Source organism: Ovis canadensis, chromosome X (genome assembly GCF_042477335.2).
Source record: "Ovis canadensis isolate MfBH-ARS-UI-01 breed Bighorn chromosome X, ARS-UI_OviCan_v2, whole genome shotgun sequence".
Classification (NCBI taxonomy): domain Eukaryota; kingdom Metazoa; phylum Chordata; class Mammalia; order Artiodactyla; family Bovidae; genus Ovis; species Ovis canadensis.
In genome coordinates, this window is record NC_091727.1 from 84,611,664 (window position 1) to 84,631,280 (window position 19,617).

Here is a 19,617-nt window from a genome sequence, read left to right on the forward strand (position 1 = left end):
AGCCCATGGTTCCCTGGTGGTCACACTTTCCCCAAACAGGTGGGGGCCCAGAGCATTTTGGTCCTCGGTGCTCCTCAGTGAGGTCCACCACCTTCAGTCTTCCTGGCCTGCAACCTTCCTTCCAGTGGCTCCAAAAGTGGAGTCTTCCATTCTGTGCTCTGGCCTTCTCCTCCCTCTCACCCAGCAGAAGAATCCTACAGCAAGCTGACTCCTTTTCAGGGCCTTCCACCAAGATTCCATTTCTAGTTCCATGGATGGCTGCATCACTGCTTGAAGTGTTACTTCCTATCTGCGCTCCTAGGCTCTTTTTAGGGTGGCTAGAATGTTGGTGGCTTCTTGCCCCACTGCTTGAACTGTCAATGATTTCCCAGGCTGATAAGATAAAGTTTACCCAACCTCTTTAGCTTGACCAAACTTCTACTAGGGCTTCCCTGACAGCTCAGTTCATAAAGAATCTGCCTACAATGCAGGGGACCCCATTTTGATTCCTGAGTTGGGAAGATCTGCTGGAGAAAGGATAGGCTACCCACTCCAGTATTCTTGGGCTTCCCTGGTGGCTCAGCTGGTAAATAATCTTCCTGCAATGCATTAGACCTGAGTTCGATCCCTGGGTTGAGAAGATCCCCTGGAGAAGGGAAAGGCTACCCACTTCAGTATTCTGGCCTGGAGAATTCCATGGATTGTATAGTCCATGGGGTCGCAAAGAGTCAGACACGATTGAGCAACTTTCACTTTCAAACTCCTACTGCTCCATGTTCCTCGAAGTCACAGGACACTTCCATACTTCAGAGACACAACACACTGCTAATGAAACTATGACAAACCAATGCCCGTGAACCCGACCTTTTACCTTGAAACACCATCTAGGGGCCTGTACCCAGTGACTCTTTAACCTACACGGTCTTGGCTGGAAGCCATGTATCCTTCCTCAGAACTTACACCACCTGGTCTTATTTCCTGCCTTGTATTACAGGGCCTTCTGAATGTATCTTAACTCCTCTATTCTAAGTGCCTTAGGCCAAAGATCTGTCTTATTTCTGTCTGTGTTCCCTCACCCTAGCAGTTCAGTTTCCCCCTAGGTTTGGATGAAGTTTGTATCACACACTGCACGGCATGTACAATACCTTCAGTTTATTCCAATCTCCCTAAGTGCCTCCCCACCCTTGGACAGAGGTAGAGGAAACAAAACAAAACAAAACAAAACAGATGTCTTTAAGATTATATTTCAATGAGTCTAAGAAGAAACCAGGTTCTGCAAGAACAACAGAAAATAAAGAACGCTGATTATGTGCTGATTTTTGGGAACTGTCCTAAAGGGTTCTGTGAGCATGAGCTGTGAGGAAATAGCCCTTTCTGTATCATCTCCAAGCAGATAAAGGAGAGGCTCTTCTCTCTGACCTTTCCCATGGCTTCCTGTCCACCTGCCCTGTGTCCCACCTTGCCATTAAAAGGACAAGAAGGCTCTGTGGATGATAAGAAAGGCGTACACAAAAGAATGCTTTATGAAAAATAACGCAAGCAGGCACAGCAGCTGTACCTGAGAGAGAACTCGGGAGCATGCAAGGAGGTGAACAACCAGCAGTCTTTCCCCCATGGGGATTGGGGGTTTATAGTTGTTCTAGCTTTCTAAGCTTTTTCTCTCAACCCTGTGTCTCTTTGAAACGTACATTTGATGCCTCACATAACTTCTGCTTTTCTCTAGGGTATTTGTCATCTGTGGCTCCTTGAACAGTCTGCATGGAAATAAATCTAGGACCCCCTCCTCAATCAGCAAATGGCTGTTTCTTCCCTACAGCTTCTTCGGTTATGCACAGGGGACACTGGAATGATTAAGGAACCCAGGGGCGGAGAGAACACAAAACACTTCGAATAGGAAGCTGCTGCCCTGTTTTAAGAAATCGATATCCGGTCCCACGAAGATGTGTCTGCTAATTTAACTGTCCTCTTGGTCATGGAAGGGTGGATGTGCTGTCATCAAACTGGCTGGGGGAGACCTAAGCTAAGAAGACAATCACTGGAAGGAGGTTAGTTTATTGGTCTCCAGGGGAGAGAGTTATCAGCTAGGGAATGCATCGAAGGGCCAGGGCTGGGGGCACCTCACATGACCTTGCGCAGGTGATGAAAGCTCCGCACGGTCTTGTCCACAGCGTCATCCATGGTGACCAGCGGCCGGTAGCCCATGAGTTTTTTGGCTTTCTCGCAGCTGTAGTAGTGGAACGTGCCAGCCAGTGCGACCCGCATGGGTGTGAAAGTGGGCTGAAGCTGGATGACAGGACTGATCACCATCACCAGGAGGGACACAAGGAGGGCTAGATAGTAGGCCAGCCAGTAGGGGATGTGGTATGTGGGGGCCTCGTAATTGAGGCCTGTCAGGATTCGGGACAGGAAAGTCCAGAAGGGGATGGGCTCGTCGTTGGTAATGTGAAAAGCCTGCAGAGAGAACAGAAATTAGGAACTGCTTCCCAGCAGTGTGGGTAGCGGGCCATGCTTGGAGCTCAGCTGCAGCCTGCTGGCTTAGCCAAGACCAATATTTTGAGAAGCCAGAGGCCGCTCCCTGGTGCCCACCCCAGTTCCTCTGCAGGGAAGCTTAAAAGTAAGGTGGAGATTAAGCCCACACAGAGTGCAGCATTTCTCATGGTCCTCAAGTCTGCAAATGTCAGCCAGTGAGTGACAGGCCTTTTGGGTTTGCAGCTACAGGCAACTTTCCGGCGTAGTGGGGAAGGTAATGAAAGTTTAGCTGTGGGCTAGGATTTCAAGTGAAGCTTAGACTGTACTTGGGAAGGTACGTTGGTTGGGAAGGTACCATGGTAAAGGATCTTATCTTCAGATGCTATGAATGGATCATATGACCTATCTCAAATGTGCTCTCTCCTCTCGCCATGTTGAGAGTTCTGAGTCAGAAAAGGGCCGAAATCCAGGAGAGAAAAATGAGACCCCAATGGGGAGGGGATTCCAAAAGTGGGAGTGAGAAACAAGGAAGGGGGACCAAGGAGTGTGCTCTCCCATCTCTGTGTAAGAGTTGACCATCCCTTGTCAGAGGGCTTGACCATGGCCCAGTGGGATCCTAAGGTAGGTCTACCAGGAAGCAGGGTCAAAGAAGCAGTGTGCCAACAGACGGCATCACAGGGACACACAGGAGCAGGAGGGCCAGCCACTGTTGAGCAGGTGGAAGCAGGTGAATTACCTTCCCACCCAAGGCGGTGTCCCGGGAGAGGTGCTCTGCAGCCAGGATGTGTCCGTGGACCACGTTCTCCACAAAGGTAAAGTCTACCAAGTTCTTCCCGTTCCTGCAGGTGCACAAGGAATGAGTCCCCTGTGCCTGGAGCACTCAGCTGCACACCTAGCAGAGCCCCTAGGTATGGACTCAGGGCTGCGACCCACCTTAGCAATACCAGCCCAGGTACACCTGGGCATCCATGAAAATGTGCTGGAGGCCAGGGCTCCTGGGCCTTCAGGGCCAGAGGGATATTTAGGGGCCAACCCATGAATCTGAAAGCCCCTAGCCCTGCCTGCCCCTTCCTGGCATGGCCTATGCTAGTGGTATCTTCTCTGGGCTCCAGTTTGGACAGCAGCTCTCAACTCCCTCCAGGGCACTGTGGGCTAATGCATTGCTCTGGCCTCAAGATTTCTCTACTATCTCTTTCTAGTCCTGTGGCAGGGTGGCTGAGCGAGAGGCAGGGAGGCAAGGTGGCAAAACACAGGAATAAGGGGGGAAAGAAAGGAAGAAAAGAGAATGAAGGATGGATGGATAGATGAATAGAAGGAAGGAGGGAAGGAAAGATGTACTTGGGACACAAACCACTCTCATCACCTGCAGAGGCCCAGAGGAGGAATGTTAACACCTCCTCTTGCCTTCCTAGATGCAAGGAAAGTGGAGGGCCTAGCCCTTGACCCTGGGACAATTGTTTCCCCTCTGAGCCAGTTTCCTGAATTTCCCAATACGGACACAAATATTTTTCCAGCCTGCCTGAGAGGGTTCATGGGGAAGAAATCCATGTCTCCCTGGAACCTGTGACTACCTTATCTGGAGATGAGGTCTTTGAATATATAATTAGTTAAGATAAGGTTGTGCTAGAGTAGGGTGGGCCTTAAACCTAATGACTGGTGTCCTTATAAGAGGAGGGATCTTTTGGGAAAGAGATGCAGAGAAAAGCATGTCATGTGAAGATGGAGGCTGAGATTGAAGTGACATGTCTATGAGCCAAGGGTTGCTGGCAGCCATGTGAGGCTGGGAGCAAGGCCTGGAACAGACCCCCTCAGAGCCTCCACAGGGAGCCAACCCCACCAACATCTGGATTTTGGAGTCCTGGCCTCCAGCACAGGGAGTGAATCCATTTTTGTTATTCTCCATCTCATTTCCTGTGGCAGCCACAGGAAACGGACAACAGGCAGAAGACAAGGCCACAGGAGAAAAGGGCCGATGGTGACTGACCCTTGTTTCAGGGGCCGGTGGGCATGGAGGGCGGCATGGAGCCAACTTACCCAATCACGAACTTCATCTTGCCTTTCTTGGCTGCCTCGATGAGAATGGGGACCAACTGGGGGTCCCTTGGGCCAAAAATGCCATGAGGGCGGATGGCTGTGGTCAGGAAATTCTTCTCGGGATCATGGGCACCCAGGACTACCTGCAAGAGAGCAAAGGGAGTCTGTGGGTTGCAGACACTGAAGAATTCTACACTATTTCTCTGTCCCTTTCTCTACCCCAACACCCACATCTGAAGACACAGGACAGAGAGCTGTGTCAAAGCCAGTAAGATCCAATAGAAAGGATTGGCCTTAAAGTACAGAGAAACAGGGTTTGTCTCAAAAGGAACAAAAGTTCCCAAAGATCTGTTAGGTTGTTGCTAAAAATGGAGATCGTGATGAAATGACATGGCCCATGTCAACTCATTCTACCGCCTCACTGAGGGTTTCTACTCTATGGTGGCAAAATCCTTGCTCATGTTTCGGTCCGAGCAAATTCAAATTACTTGCCGACTGTTCACAATGATCGGAGTTACCCAAAGGGGTCTCACTTGTGTTGACTCGTTGGGTACTCTGCTGGAAATAAGGTAAGCCTCTAAATGCCTCTGGGAGGCTCTCTGTGCTCCAAGGAGCAAGGGGACAGACCCAGGACTGGAGCTTGCAAATGGCGAGGCCTCCACCTCTACACTGAAAGGCCCTTGGGTTTCCCAGCAGATGAGCTCTTCTGGGATGTTCCAAACTGGAGTAATAGTAAACAGATGGGGCGGCGGGGGGGGGGGGGTGGTGGTGCTGCAGCTGGTGCTCAGACTATGCAGGGAAACTCAGGCCAATTCAGTGTTAAGCTTTGCTTCCATATGTACTGGCTATGAAAGGAAACCTTAGTGGGTGCGGTCCACTACCAACACCTGGGAGAGTCACTCACAGCTGCCCAGCTAAGGTAAGCTGCCCGTGGCTGATGACACCCACAGTCCGCAGTGTAGGGTGTCCACCCGGTAAAATTCTCCTGGATGTTAGTCCTGGAGCTGGTGAATGTCAAGAGTCCCTGTTATGTGGCCCAGACCACTGCTAAAATCAGGAGCTCCCTAGTGAAGCTGACTTGCCAAGTGGAAAACCACTTTCTCTTAAAATAAAGCAAGATCCTTCTATTGTTTGCTTTTTTTTTAAAGAGGAGGGGGTGCAAGAGTACTAGGAAGGTGTATTCAAATGAAAACACACTTGAGTGTTTGGCTGAATTCTGCCTGCCACTTTGGATTATCATAAAGTCTGATTTCTGGAGCAGAGGTTGAGTGCAGGCGTCTAGAGCTGCATGGCCTCAGGAAGCTTCTGAATCTCTGTGTATCAGCTGTCCTCAACTGTCTTCTGTAACCTGGTGAAGATCACAGTACCTGCCTTAAGGGGTCATCATGAAACTTAAATGAAGCAATTCCCCGTAAAACACACAGAGTAGCGTCTGGCCACATTAGCATATTCTGTTACTGTTTTTTCTGTTATCATCTTTAGAACTGAATTTCATCCACAAATTTTATTTCACAAGTTATGTAGTTAGGCTTCAGAATACTAACATTCTATGTTTATAAACATTTTTCTTAAGAATCTAAATCCTGCAGATGTTCATGGAACTCTTTTGTCACTGACTCAACCAACTGTCAGGTACGTACTCTCTCTTGTAAGATCTTTGTCTCTGTGTAGTAGTCAATGGGTTTCATGGCATAAGGGCGGTCTTCAGTTCCATTCTTGATGTCAACACCCTCAAAGGTGACACTGGCACTGCTGGTTAAAATGAGTTTCTAGTAGAGGAGAAAATTAGATGTAAAAAAATGAGTCAGGAATGATCACTATATAAACACCATGAAGGTCATGTAGGAAAGGAAATCAAACGGCACATATTCACTTTCTTTACTATGATGCCTTCCCTTTTCAGGCCTTCTTAAAACAATGCAAAGATCACTATCTTTTGCAGGTATGAGGATTTGAGACGCATTATGGTATGACATTCTAAAACAGTAGATTTTACATTTTCCCTAATCTTATCACAACTGAGGGACAGAAGACACTTCTGCTCCCAACTTTGGCACATCAGTATACATGCACAGGCATGGTGAAATGCTGTTTGACAGGAAGGTGCTTTACTTATGAGGGTCCCCAGCTTTCAGCTATCTGGTTAAGGGCAGGCCATCCTAAATTGAACAACATTAGTGCAAATCACATCTCTATCACTTTTATTCAACATGGTCCTGCAAGTCCTAGCCAGCATGGTAGGATAAGGCAAACAACAAACTATTAAACATACTGATTTGAAAAGAAGAAACAAAACTATCACTATTTGCAAGTGTTGGAAATGTCTATATACAAAACACTACAAACATACAGAAAATGTTAGACTTCAGCAAATTGCAGAGTACAAAATTGATACACAAAAATTAACTGTGTTTCTATGCAGTAGCAGTGGAAAATGAAAGATATTTCAATCACCAGAAGTGAGGTATATGGAATAAATTTAACAGAAGATGTACAGAACCTTTATGAAGTAAAGTCAAAGGTCTACTGAAAGGCATTAAAGAGAGAGAGAAATACATAGCAAGACTCCATATTGGAAAAGATGTCTATTCTCTCCCAAATTAGTTTTAGGTTTGATGCAATTACACTAACATTTCTAATAGGCTTTATCAAGAACTTGACAAGCTGGTTCTAAAATGTGTATGAATGAGCAAAGGGCTAGGAATAGTCAAGCAGAACAGAGTTGGGGAGTGACTTGTCCTACACTAGATACTGAGGTTCATCCTAGGGCAGGGCACAGACAGGGCCACGAAGCACGAGAGCCGGGAACAGGCCCGCAGAGACAAGCTGGATAGGGCTCTAATCATCAGGGAAGGAACGATGGTACAGTACATGCTGCTGAGCACCCAAACATCCTCTGCTTACCTCAGAACATATACAGACAGAAATTCCTAGTGGATTAGAGACGTAAATGTGGGAAGTAACACTTTAAGCCTTTGAGAAGAAAAGCAGTCAATGATCATTTCATCTCTGTTGAGAGAGATTCCCTAAATACCACATAAAACCCCCACTTCCTACACAGCTACCCACCGAGCTATCCTGCCACTTCAGTGACTATACCAGACTGTACTGTATTTCAAGACAAAGAAATCTCAAAAACATAATGCTGTGGCAAGAACAAGTGCTTTATGAAAGAAGGCAAAAAAGGAATCAAGAAGAAAGTGGTTGACCCATTTTCTAAAAAAGACTGGTGTGACGTGAAAACATCAGCTATGTTTAATATAAGGAATATTGCGAAAACACTGGTCATGAACCAGTGGTCAAGGAACCAAATCGCATCTGATGGCCTCAAAGGTCATGTTTTTGAAGTGAGTCTTGCTGATCTGCAGAATGACAAAGTAGCATTTAAAAAATTCAAGCTAATTACTGAGGATGTTAAGGGCAAAAACTGCCTAATTTCCATGCTATGGATCTTACTTGTGACAAAACGTGCTCCATGGTCAAAAAATGGCAGACCATGACTGAAGCTCATGTTGATGTCAAGACTACTGATGGTTACTTGCTTCGTCTGTTTAGTGTGGGCTGTACTAAAAAATGCAACAATTAGATTCAGAAGACCTCTTAAGCCCAGCACCAGCAGGGTGCTTACCTTAGCTGGGCAGCTGTGAGTGACTCTCCCAGGTGTTGGTAGTGGACTGCACCCACTGAGGTTTCCTTTCATAGCCAGTACATATGGAAGCAAAGCTTAACACTGAATTGGCCTGAGTTTCCCTGCATGGCCTGAGCACTAGCTGCCCCCCATCTGTTTGCTATTACTCCATCTGGAAGAAAATGATAGAAATCATGACCTGAGAGGTGCAAGCAAATGACCTGAAAGAGGTGGTCAATAAGTTGATTCCAGATAGCATTGGAAAAGACATAGAAAAGGCTTGCCAATCTATTTATCCGCTCCATGATGTCTTTGTTAGAAAAGTAAAAATGCTGAAGAAGCCCAAATTTGAATTGGGAAAACTCATGGAGATACATGGTAAAGGTAGGAGTTCTGGAAAAGCTACTGGGGACAAGACAGGTGCTAAAGTTGAATAAGCTGATGGATACGAGCCACCAGTTCAAGAATCTGTTTAAAACGCAGATTTTTAATGGTGACATATAAAAGATCTAATTTGTGGTAAAAACAACAACAACATAATGTTGAGGGGGAAAAAAAAGCAAGTTGCAGGAAGATATATTCAGTATATTATTTTTACCAAGTTTTAGAATTTCTGTGTTGGCTGTGCCACATAGCATGCAGGACAGCAACTACACTGAGGATGGGTAAGGGTGGGACTGCAGCATCACTAGTAATACTGTCACCTTAATGTTGTGATGAGTATATGGGCGCTATGTTATTCTCAGATCTTTTCTGCATGCCCAGGATGGTCGAATGAAAAACAGCAGAGTGTAATTCACAGAGCTCCAGTTAATACAGGCACAGCAGAAAGCAGTAAGGAGTGAGATTCACAACTGTCACTTGATTTGCTCCTCTACAAGTAACCAGGGGCTACTAACGTTGCTTAATAGGTGAGGAACCAGATTTGGAGAACTAAGTGATGCCTCTCTGCTAGTACCTCAGACCAGAGAAGGAACAATTTCCACCATAATGTAGCTTGCTGCATTGTTATAAACCCTGGTTCTCTGGATCATCATAATGGGTACCAGCCACTAGCAAAACAGCGCCCCTATCAGCCAAGCCCCTGATGCTTGGGGCAGTGACAGTGACATACGCCACAGATGCCTTGCGAACAAGAGAAGAAAGCTGTTGACCAGCTTCTGGTGTCATCAGTTGGCACAATAAGAACAGGCAACGTCTGGAAAAATATATGACAGTTCCTTAAGACAGTAACGATGATCCTGTATGCAAGGCAGCAAAAGAGACACAGATGTAAAGAACAGACTTTTGGACTCTGTGGGAAAAGGCGAGGGGGATGATTTGAGAGAATAGCATTGAAACATGTATATTACCATAAGTAACATATGACCAATAAAGGTCGATGCATGAAGCAGGGCACTCAAAGCCGCTGCTCTGGGACAACTCAGAGGGATGAAGTGGGGAGGGAGGTGGGAGGGGGGTTCAGGATGGGAGACACATGTGCACCCATGGCTGATTCATGTCGATGTATGGCAAAAACCATCACACTATTGTAAAATAACTATCCTCCAATTAAAATAAATAAATTTATTTTTTTTAAAAAAGCTTAAACACAGAATTACTATATGATCCAGGAATTTCACTCCTGGATATTTACCCCAAAGAAGTGAAAACAGAAAGTGGAGCAGATTACTTGCATACACATGTTCACAACAGCATGATTCACAATAGTCAAAACAGCCCAGGAATCTACCAAGGGATGAATGAAGAAACAAAATGCAGCATAGCCCTCCAATAGGCTGTTATTCAGGCTTAAAAAGAAGGAAATTTTGATCCTATTACAGCATGAATGAACCTGGAAGGTGTTATGCCAAGTAAAGTAAGTCAGACACAAAAGGGCACGTGTTGTATGATTGCACTTGTGTGGGGTCCTTAGAGGAGTCAAATTCATAGAGACAGACAGCAGGATGATGGGTGCCAGGAGCAGGGAGAGGGGGAGTTAGTATTTAATTGGTATAGATTTCAGCCTCCTTAGGAAGATAGGAAGATGAAAAGGTTCTGGAGATGGATGATGGTGGTGGTTGACAGCAGTGTGAATGTGCTTAATACCACTGAACTGTACACTTAAAAATGGTTAAAATGGTAAATTTTATGTTTTATATATATTATCTATATTAAAAACATGTTTTTTAAAGCATAACAAAAAACACAGCGATTTCTAAATTTTGTCACCCTTTAACCAAAGACTAATAAGGCTTAGGGTCTTCATATGGTTTGCTCAGCAGCTCCCAGGTCGAAATTTTAGGCTCTTTGCAACACTTAAGGAAGCAGGCTTGGTTAGCCCAGGAAGTGAACAAAAGCCCTGGCCCCCATGCACTTGGGAAAAGCCATCACACGTTCTTGACAGCACTCATTCCAGCTTTCCCCTTACCTGAACCCCAGCCTCTTTGCAAGTTTCAATGACATTCTTGGTGCCAATGTAATTCACTCTATAAAAGAGTTCCCTGTTGTTACTGGATGGTGGGGGCGATGCGCAGTGGAAAACTGTGCTTACACCTTTCAGAGCTGGGTACAGGTCCTGGAAAGCAAACAAAGACAAAAAAAAAATCACTCCTGCTTTATACAAGTAAACAGCCTCCTTACATTCCCAGTGTCCAATCTGGGGCATGAAGGTGTCTTGCCCTTTTATAAATCTCCAATCAACACAGAAATACATTCTCACTGTAAAAGATTCAAAGACACAGAAGTATATTAGGTAGAAACCATACTGTCCCTTTAACCACCTCCCTCCCTACTACCATTGCCCCAATAAAAATTGGTTTGGGGCATGAGAAGCCTGTGGGATCCAGGAAAAGTCAACATCTGTGCCTTTGTGCCTCATGGGTGGTGGATGGTGGGTGCCAGGTGGGTGGGAAAATCCAGGGCACCTGGAGTTAAAACTCCTGGGAAAGATGAGCCCATAGATACAGATTCTGCACCATATGAAGGTCCCATACTTCAACAGTGTAAATATCCTATACACAGGAGTAATCCTTTCTGTGAAACAAGACATACAACAAAGAATAACTGGAGATGGATTGCTACAGGGAAGCAGAGCTCCTGAGAGAAATGGTTGATTGCAGATCTGGGGCTGGAAACAGACAAGAATGAAAAGGACTCCAGAGCCAACTTGAAGACATGCCCACTGACAAAAGAAAGATGGGACAAGCTGATCAGCAGTAGTCATGGACGGATGTGAGAGTTGGAGTACAAAGTAAGCTGAGAACCAAAGAATTGATGCTTTTGAACTGTGGTGTTGGAAAAGACTTCTGAGAGTCACTTGGACAGCAAGGAGATTCAACCAGTCCATCCTAAAGGAAATCAGTCCTGAACGTTCATTGGAAGGACTGAGGCTGAAGCTGAAACTCCAATACTTTGGCCACCTGATGCAAAGAGCTGACTCATTTGAAAAGACCTTGATGCTGGGTAAGACTGAAGGCAGGAGGAAAAGGGGATGACAGAGGATGAGATGGTTGGATGGCATCACCCATCAGTGGACATGCCGCTGCTGCTGCTGCTAAGTTGCTTCAGTCGTGTCTGACTCTGTATGACCCCATAGACGGCAGCCCACCAGGCTCCACCATCCCTGGGATTCTCCAGGCAAGAACACTGGAGTGGGTTGCCATTTCCTTCTCCAATGCATGAAAGTGAAAAGTGAAAGTGAAGTCACTCAGTCATGTCTGACTCTTTGCAACCCCATAGACTGCAGCCTACCAGGCTCCTCCATCCATAGGATTTTTCAGGCAACAATGGACATGAGTTTGAGTAAACTCTGGGAGTTGGTGATGGACAGGGAGGCCTGGCATGCTGCAGTCCATGGGGTCGCAAAGAGTCAGACATGACTGAGCGACTGAACTGAACTGTACTGAAGAATAAGAATTCCTTTTGCAAAGTGGCAAATAGAGTCAAGCATTGAAAAAAAGTGCTGGAGTGGCAGCTGCATGGCGGTGGAACAGCTGTGAGGAGATACCCCACGTCCAAGGGCAAAGGAGAAGCCCTAGCAAAATGGTAGGAGGGGAAAAACTGCATTTAGAATCAAACACTGTACCTGCCAGAGATACTCAGAGGGCTCAAACAAACCTTGTGCACACCAGGACCCAGAGACCCCACAGACACTGAGACAGAACTGTGTTTGAACATCTCCTGTGGAGGTATGGGTCAGCAGTGGACTGCCACAGAACAGGTGTCTCTGGGTGCAGCAGACCTGGGTATGGCAGAAGCCCTCTTGGAGGAGGTCGCCATTAACCCACCATAGAGCTGCCAGAACTTACACAGGATTGGGGAAACTGACTCTGGGATGGCACAAACAGAACCTTGTGCACCAGGACCCAGGATAAAGGAGCAGTGACCCCACAAGAGACTGGCCCAGACATTCCTGTGAGTGTCCAGGAGTCTCTGGTGGAAGCAAGGATCAGCAGTGGCCTGCTGCAGGTTTGGAGGCACTGAGTGTAGCAGTGCTTGCATGGGACCTTTTGAAGGAGGTCACCATTATCTTCATTACCTCCACCATAGTTTTAGTTCAGTTCAGTCGCTCAGTTGTGTCCAACTCCTTGTGACCCCATGAACCGCAGCATGCCAGGCCTCCCTGTCCATCACCAACTCCAGGACTTTACTCAAACTCATGTCCATTGAGTCGGTGATGCCATACAACCATCTCATCTTCTGTTGTCCCCTTCTCCTCCTGCCCTCAATCTTGCCCAGCATCAGGGTCTTTTCAAAGGAGTCAGCTCTTCGCATCAGGTGGCCAAAGTACTGGACTTTCAGCTTCAACATCAGTCCTTCCAATGAACACCCAGGACTGATCTCCTTTAGGATGGACTGATTGGATCTCCTTGCAGTCCTAGGGACTCTCAAGAGTCTTCTCCAACACCACAGTTCAAAAGCAGCAATTCTTTGGTGCTCAGTTTTCTTTATAGTCCAACTCTCACATGCGTCCATAACTACTGTTCGTTTCCAAGGCAAACCATTCAATATCACAGTAATCCAAGTCTATGCCCCGACTAGTAATGCTGAAGTTGAACTGTTCTATGAAGACCTCCACAGCAGGCTACAGTTCTTGGGGTTGCAAAAGAGTTGGACATAGCTTAGTGACTAAATAAGAATGGCGAACGTTTAATCTTAGCTTTCATTTTTACTTCTTTACTTGGCATTCCTCTGTATCTTTTTTCAGTAATTCTATGAATGCAGGGATTCTTGTTCAATTCATTACAATCCACTAATATTATCTTTTGTGAGGCTCAAAATGTCCCAAATTTGGCCAGCAGAAGCTCTTCAAATTGGTTCCTGTGGCCTTTTAACATGTTCATTGGCTTGGCCAATGGTTGGTCAGCATCACAGTGGTTGCCCACAACTTCCTCATCCTCTGTACAAAAGGACTGAGGAAAGCTGGTTTTTTGAGGCATTAGTCCCCTGACCTCTCAGGCTGATGGCTTTCTGATTAAAGCCGTTATTCCTGCCCCAGGAACTTGCCTCCCGATGTACTGGTCTTTCGTGTGGTAAGCAGAAGTCCTTATCAACTCTGTCAGAAGTGACCCAACATCTCTCCTATGGAGTGGAATCTCAGGACTTTGCCCGGCACTTAGTGAAAACCCCTCTTTAAAGGGCTCTCACCACCTCCAGTGGCCAGGAGGAGCTACCCCACGCCCGAGGTCAGGGGCAGCGGCCGAGAGGAGCGACTCCACATCCAAGGAGCAGTGGCTACGCGGGCGCAGGAGGGCCTAGAGGAGCTACTCCACATTCAAGGTCAGGAGGCGCGGTGGTGAGGAGATACCCCTCATCCAAGGTAAGAACAGTGGCTGTGCTTTGCTGGAGCAACCATGAAGAGATACCCCATGTCCAAGGTAAGAGAAACCCAAGTAAGATGGTAGGTGTTGCGAGAGGGCTTCAGAGGGCAGACACACTGAAAACATAATCACAGAAAACTAGTCAATCTAATCACACTAGGACCATAGCCTTGTCTAACTCAAAGAAACTAAGCCATGCCCACGGGGCAACCCAGGGAGGGCAGGTCATGGTGGAGAGGTCTGACAGAATGTGGGCCACTGGAGAAGGGAATGGCAAGCCACTTCAGTATTCTTGCCTTGAGAACCCCATGAACAGTATGAAAAGGCAAAATGCTAGGATACTGAAAGAGGAACTCCCCAGGTCAGTAGATGCCCAATATGCTATTGGAGATCAGTGGAGAAATAACTCCAGAAAGAATGAAGGGATGGAGCCAAAGCAAAAACAATACCCAGCTGTGGATGTGACTGGTGACAGAAGCAAGGTCTGATGCTGTAAAGAGCAATATTGCAAAGGAACCTGGAATGTTAGGTCCATGAATCAAGGCAAATTGGAAGTGGTCAAACAGGAAATGGCAAGAATGAACATCGACATTCTAGGAATCAGTGAACTAAAATGGACCGGAATGGGTGAATTTAACTCAGATGACCATTATATCTATTACTGCAGGCAGGAATCCCTCAGAAGAAATGGAGTAGCCATCATAGTCAACAAAAGAGTCCGAAAAGCAGTACTTGGATGCAATCTAAAAAACGACAGAATGATCTCTGTTCATTTCTAAGGCAAAGAATCAATATCACAGTAATCCAAGTCTATGCCCCAACCAGTAACGCTGAAGAAGCTGAAGTTGACTGGTTCTATGAAGATCTACAAGACCTTTTAGAACTAACACCCAAAAAAAGATGTCCTTTTCATTATAGGGGACTGGAATGCAAAAGTAGGAGGTCAAGAAACACCTGGAGTAACAGGCAAATTTGGCCTTGGAATGTGGAATGAAGCAGGGCAAAGACTAAGAGTTTTGCCAAGAAAATGCACTGGTCAGAGCAAACACCCTCTTCCAACAACACAAGAAAAGACTCTACACATGGACATCACCAGATGGTCAACACCAAAATCAGATTGATTATATTCTTTGCAGCCCAAGATGGAGAAGCTCTATACAGTGAGCAAAAACAAGACAGGGAGCTGACTGGCTCAGATTATGAGCTCCTTATGGCCAAATTCAGACTTAAATTGAAGAAAGTAGGGAAAACCACTAGACCATTCAGGTATGACCTAAATCAAAACCCTCATGATTATACAGTGGAAGTGAGAAATAGATTTAAGGGACTAGATCTGATAGATAGAGTGCCTGATGAACTATGGACCTCTTGAGGTTCGTGACATTGTTCAGGAGACAGGGATCAAGACCATCCCCATGGAATATAAATGCAAGAAAGCAAAATGGCTGTCTGGAGAGGCCTTACAAATAGCTGTGAAAAGAAGAGAAGTGAAAAGCAAAGGAGAAAAGGAAAGATATACCCATCTGAATGCAGAGTTCCAAAGAATAGCAAGAAGAGATAAGAAAGCCTTCCTCAGTGATCAGTGCAAAGAAATAGAGGAAAACAACAGAATGGGAAAGACTAGTGATCTCTTCAAGAAAATTAGAGATACCAAGGGAACATTTCAGGCAAAGATGGGCTTGATAAAGGACAGAAATGGTATGGACCTAACAGAAGCAGAAGATATTAAGAAGAGGTGGCAAGAATACACAGGAGAACTGTACAAAAAAGATCTTCATGACCAAGATAATCATGATGGTGTGATCACTCACCTAGAGCCAGACATCCTGGAATGTGAAGTCAAGTGGGCCTTAGAAAGCATCACTATGAACAAAGCTAGTGGAGTTGATGGAATTCCAGTTGAGCTATTTCAAATCCTGAAAGATGATGCTCAATATGCGAGCAAATCTGGAAAACTCAGCAGTGGCCACAGGACTGGAAAAGGTCAGTTTTCATCCCAATCCCAAAGAAAGGCAATGCAAAAGAATGCTCAAACTACCACACAATTGCACTCATCTCACATGCTAGTAAAGTAATGCTCAAAATTCCCCAAGCGAGGCTTCAGCAGTACATGAACCGTGAACTTCCAGATATTCAAGCTGGTTTTAGAAAAGGCAGAGGAACCAGAGATCAAATTGCCAACATCTGCTGGATCATCAAAAAAGCAAGAGAGTTCCAGAAAAACATCTATTTCTGCTTTATTGACTATGCCAAAGCCTTTGACTGTGTGGATCACAATAAACTGTGGAAAATTCTGAAAGAGATGGGAATACCAGAGCACCTGACCTACCACTTGAGAAACCTATATGCAGGTCAGGAAGCAACAGTTAGAACTGGACATGGAACAATAGACGGGTTCCAAATAGGAAAAGGAGTACGGCAAGGCTGTATATTGTCACCCTGCTTATTTAACTTCTATGCAGAATACATCATGAGAAACACTGGGCTGGAAGAAGCACAAGCAGGAATCAAGATTGCTGGGAGAAATATCAATAACCTCAGATATGCAGATGACACCACCCTTATGGCAGAAAGTGAAGAGGAACTAAAAAGCCTCTTGATGAAAGTGAAAGAGGAGAGTGAAAAAGTTGGCTTAAAGCTCAACATTCAGAAAACGAAGATCATGGCATCTTGTCCCATCACTTCATGGGAAATAGATGGGGAAACAGTGGAAACAGTGTCAGACTTTATTTTTTGGGGCTCCAAAATCACTGCAGATGGTGACTGCAGCCATGAAATTAAAAGACACTTACTCCTTGGAAGAAAAGTTATGACCAACCTAGATAGCATATTGAAAAGCAGAGACATTACTTTGCCATCAAAGGTCCGTCTAGTCAAGGCTATAGGGTTTTTCTAGTTGTCATGTATGGATGTGATAGTTGGACTGTGAAGAAAGCTGAGCGCTGAGGAATTGATGCTTTTGAACTGTGGTGTTGGAGAAGACTCTTGAGAGTTCTTGGACTGCAAGGAGATCCAACCAGTTCATTCTGAAGGAGATCAGCCCTGGGTGTTCTTTGGAAGGAATGATGCTAAAGTTGAAACTCCATTACTTTGGCCACCTCATGCAAAGAGTGGATCATTGGAAAAGACTCTGATGCTGGGAGGGATTGGGGGCAGGAGGAGAAGGGGACGACAGAGTATGAGATGGCTAGATGGCATCACCGACTCGATGGACATGAGTTTGAGTGAACTCTGGGAGATGGTGATGGACAGGGAGGCTTGGCGTGCTGTGATTCATGGGGTCGCAAAAAGTGGGACAGGACTGAGTGACTGAACTGAACTGAACTGAAATTAGTTTTTGAGTACTTTGTTAGATTCTTCATAAAAAAATATGTCCCGGGCTCACCTTGTACCTCCTACCTCTGCCCCAGATTCCTGAATAGGATATTTTCCCAAGGACCCCTGGTTCGTTTTATGGGCAATGGTGTATAGAAAGTAAAATCTGAGTACTACAAGTGCTTATTGTTATTGGGGTATTAATCCATGATGCCCCAAAGGAAAAAAAAAAACCAAACCGGAATTAGATCTAGCCTTTACCCCTTTATTTCACTAGAAATATGATACAAAGCATAGACACGAGTTTTAAGTTTGTAGCATACACATTAAAAAAGTAAAGAGAGGCAATTCCCTGCTGGTCTAGTGGTTGGGACTGTGTGCGTCCAGGGCAGGGAGCCTGGGTTCAATTCCTGGCCTAAGAATGAGGATTCTGTGACCCTTGCAGAGCAACCAAAAAAAAAAAAATGCTCAGATTAAGCAATGGGGGAGGAGGTAGGGGAGGAGGACTGTAACCCTAAAATGCCACCCACAGCAAAACTAACATTTGTGAGTGAGGGGAAAACAGCAACAATAGCATGGGATTTGGGGGGAGTGGTTTGAAGGGGAGCTGCCTTCATGGAGCGCATGTTCTCTGGGTGGGGGCACAGATACCTAAGTTGACACAGAATATATCAGCTATGCCAAGTGTTATGCAGAAAGACAAAGTCCAGGGAGTACCTGGTGGCTCAATGGCAAAGAATCCACCTGCCTATGTAGGAGATACAGGTTCAATCCCTGGTTGGGGGAATATTCCACATGTCTGTGGAGCAAATAAGCCCGTGGGCCTCAACTACTGAGCCTGTACTGTAGAGCCCCGAAACTGCAGCTCCTGAAGCCTGCACCCTAGGGCCCCTGTTCCACAAGACAGTGCAATGAGAGGAATGTGCACCACAATGAGGAGTAATTCCTGCTCCACCAAAACTAGAGAAAAGCCCAAGCAGCAGTGAAGACCCAGCACAGTCATAAATAACTAACCACACAAACAAATAAAAATTATTTAAAATAAAAAGAAACACAAAGCCCAGCAATTTCACTTTTGGATACATACTCTGGAGTAGCAGTTGGCACACTACAGCCTGTGGACCTTTTGTCAATAAAATTTTATTGGTATGCAGCTGCCACCACTCACTTATGTACTGGCCATGGTTGCTTTTGAACTATCTGTGTAGAGTGCAGTAGTAGTGACAGAAATAACAGTTACTGATTCTCACTAGTAACAATAGGTGTGTGTGTTAAATTCTTTCATATAACTTCACAATTTTTCAAAAAAAAATTATCTTTTGGAAACAACTTGGCTGGCCTCTGAGCAGGGGAAGTCTGGTAGTCTCCCTTCAAGGGGCCTGGCGTAATCGGCAAGGCTAAATGGTCTGTTACCTGTTGGCTGCAAAGGTCACCCAGGAAAAACTGCACGCGAGGATTGTCAAACCCTTGCCGAATATCAAATACATTGACAGCATAGCCTCTTGCTAGCAACTGCTCCACCATGTGCTGACCCAGGAACCCACAGCCTCCAATCACCGTGCACCTCTTGGCCTGCAGGAAGAGAGGAATGGCAAGGGGTAAGGGTGTGCTGAGAATTGGAAGCTCTAAGAACCTGGATCCACATACCATGAGCCTCTGAAATAGCAGGTCCATCTCTTAGTTTGAAACTTTTCTTGAATCAAGTTGGAAGTTTCAAATAATTCTGGTGTTTTATCACCCATGGCAACCTTCTCTCCTGGGATTAGTAAGGAGGGAAGAGATAGCAAATTATACTGAGGCAGACTTTGATCACACTGGATGACCTGAGGCAAGTTCTCTGGCTGTCCAGTGGTTAGGACTTGATACTTTCACTGTGGTGGCCTGAGTTCATTCCCTGATCAGGGAACTAGGATTTTACAAGCTGCATGGTGTGCCCAGCCCCCCACCTCCACCAAACTGATACCTTCTTGCTCCTGATAGCTGATCATTGGGAACTTTTAAAGAAAAAAACAAACCACACACACACACACACACACACACACACACACACACAATCCAAACATGCCATCCGCTCAATTGACAGTGTGCACTTAGAACATCAGAAAAAAGAAAGTAGTTTCCATACTTGCAGAGGAAAGTAAGGCCCCTTTGCTCTCCAACCACTACAGGGCTGGGCTCTGTGGCTTTGGGTTCATCACCTAAACCCTTCTCCCCTTAGCACATCCATCTAAGACTATGCTGTTGCCTGACGGGATCTCCTGGTGGGGATGCAGGGAGGATCAGTGAGCTGTTCATCAGCCAGGCCCAGGGCTTTGCTTTCCCTTCTCTGAGCTCTGAGGAAGTTGACACATCAGGTGAAAGCTATGATGCTTGCATTTCAGCTCTGCAACA

The 19,617-nt window shown here is 45.7% G+C and overlaps 1 protein-coding gene and 1 pseudogene across 6 annotated transcripts in view; one reads left to right on the forward strand and one right to left on the reverse strand.

Moving 5' to 3' along the window:
* Positions 1–1,116: 1,116 nt before the first annotated feature.
* The window catches only part of NSDHL (NAD(P) dependent 3-beta-hydroxysteroid dehydrogenase NSDHL), a 28,513-nt gene continuing 10,012 nt past the window's right edge, over positions 1,117–19,617 (reverse strand). For all 6 annotated transcript variants that reach the window (XM_070290567.1, XM_070290568.1, XM_070290569.1 and 3 more), the window contains 6 exons: positions 18,640–18,798; positions 10,521–10,667; positions 6,123–6,251; positions 4,483–4,625; positions 3,185–3,287; positions 1,117–2,430 (listed from right to left, as the gene is read on the reverse strand). In XM_070290567.1, coding sequence (XP_070146668.1) covers positions 2,098–2,430; positions 3,185–3,287; positions 4,483–4,625; positions 6,123–6,251; positions 10,521–10,667; positions 18,640–18,798 — 1,014 coding nt within the window. In that variant the 3' untranslated portion in view covers positions 1,117–2,097. The remainder of the gene's footprint in view (positions 2,431–3,184; positions 3,288–4,482; positions 4,626–6,122; positions 6,252–10,520; positions 10,668–18,639; positions 18,799–19,617) is intronic.
* LOC138930097 (small ribosomal subunit protein eS1 pseudogene) lies at positions 6,693–8,586 on the forward strand (annotated as a pseudogene).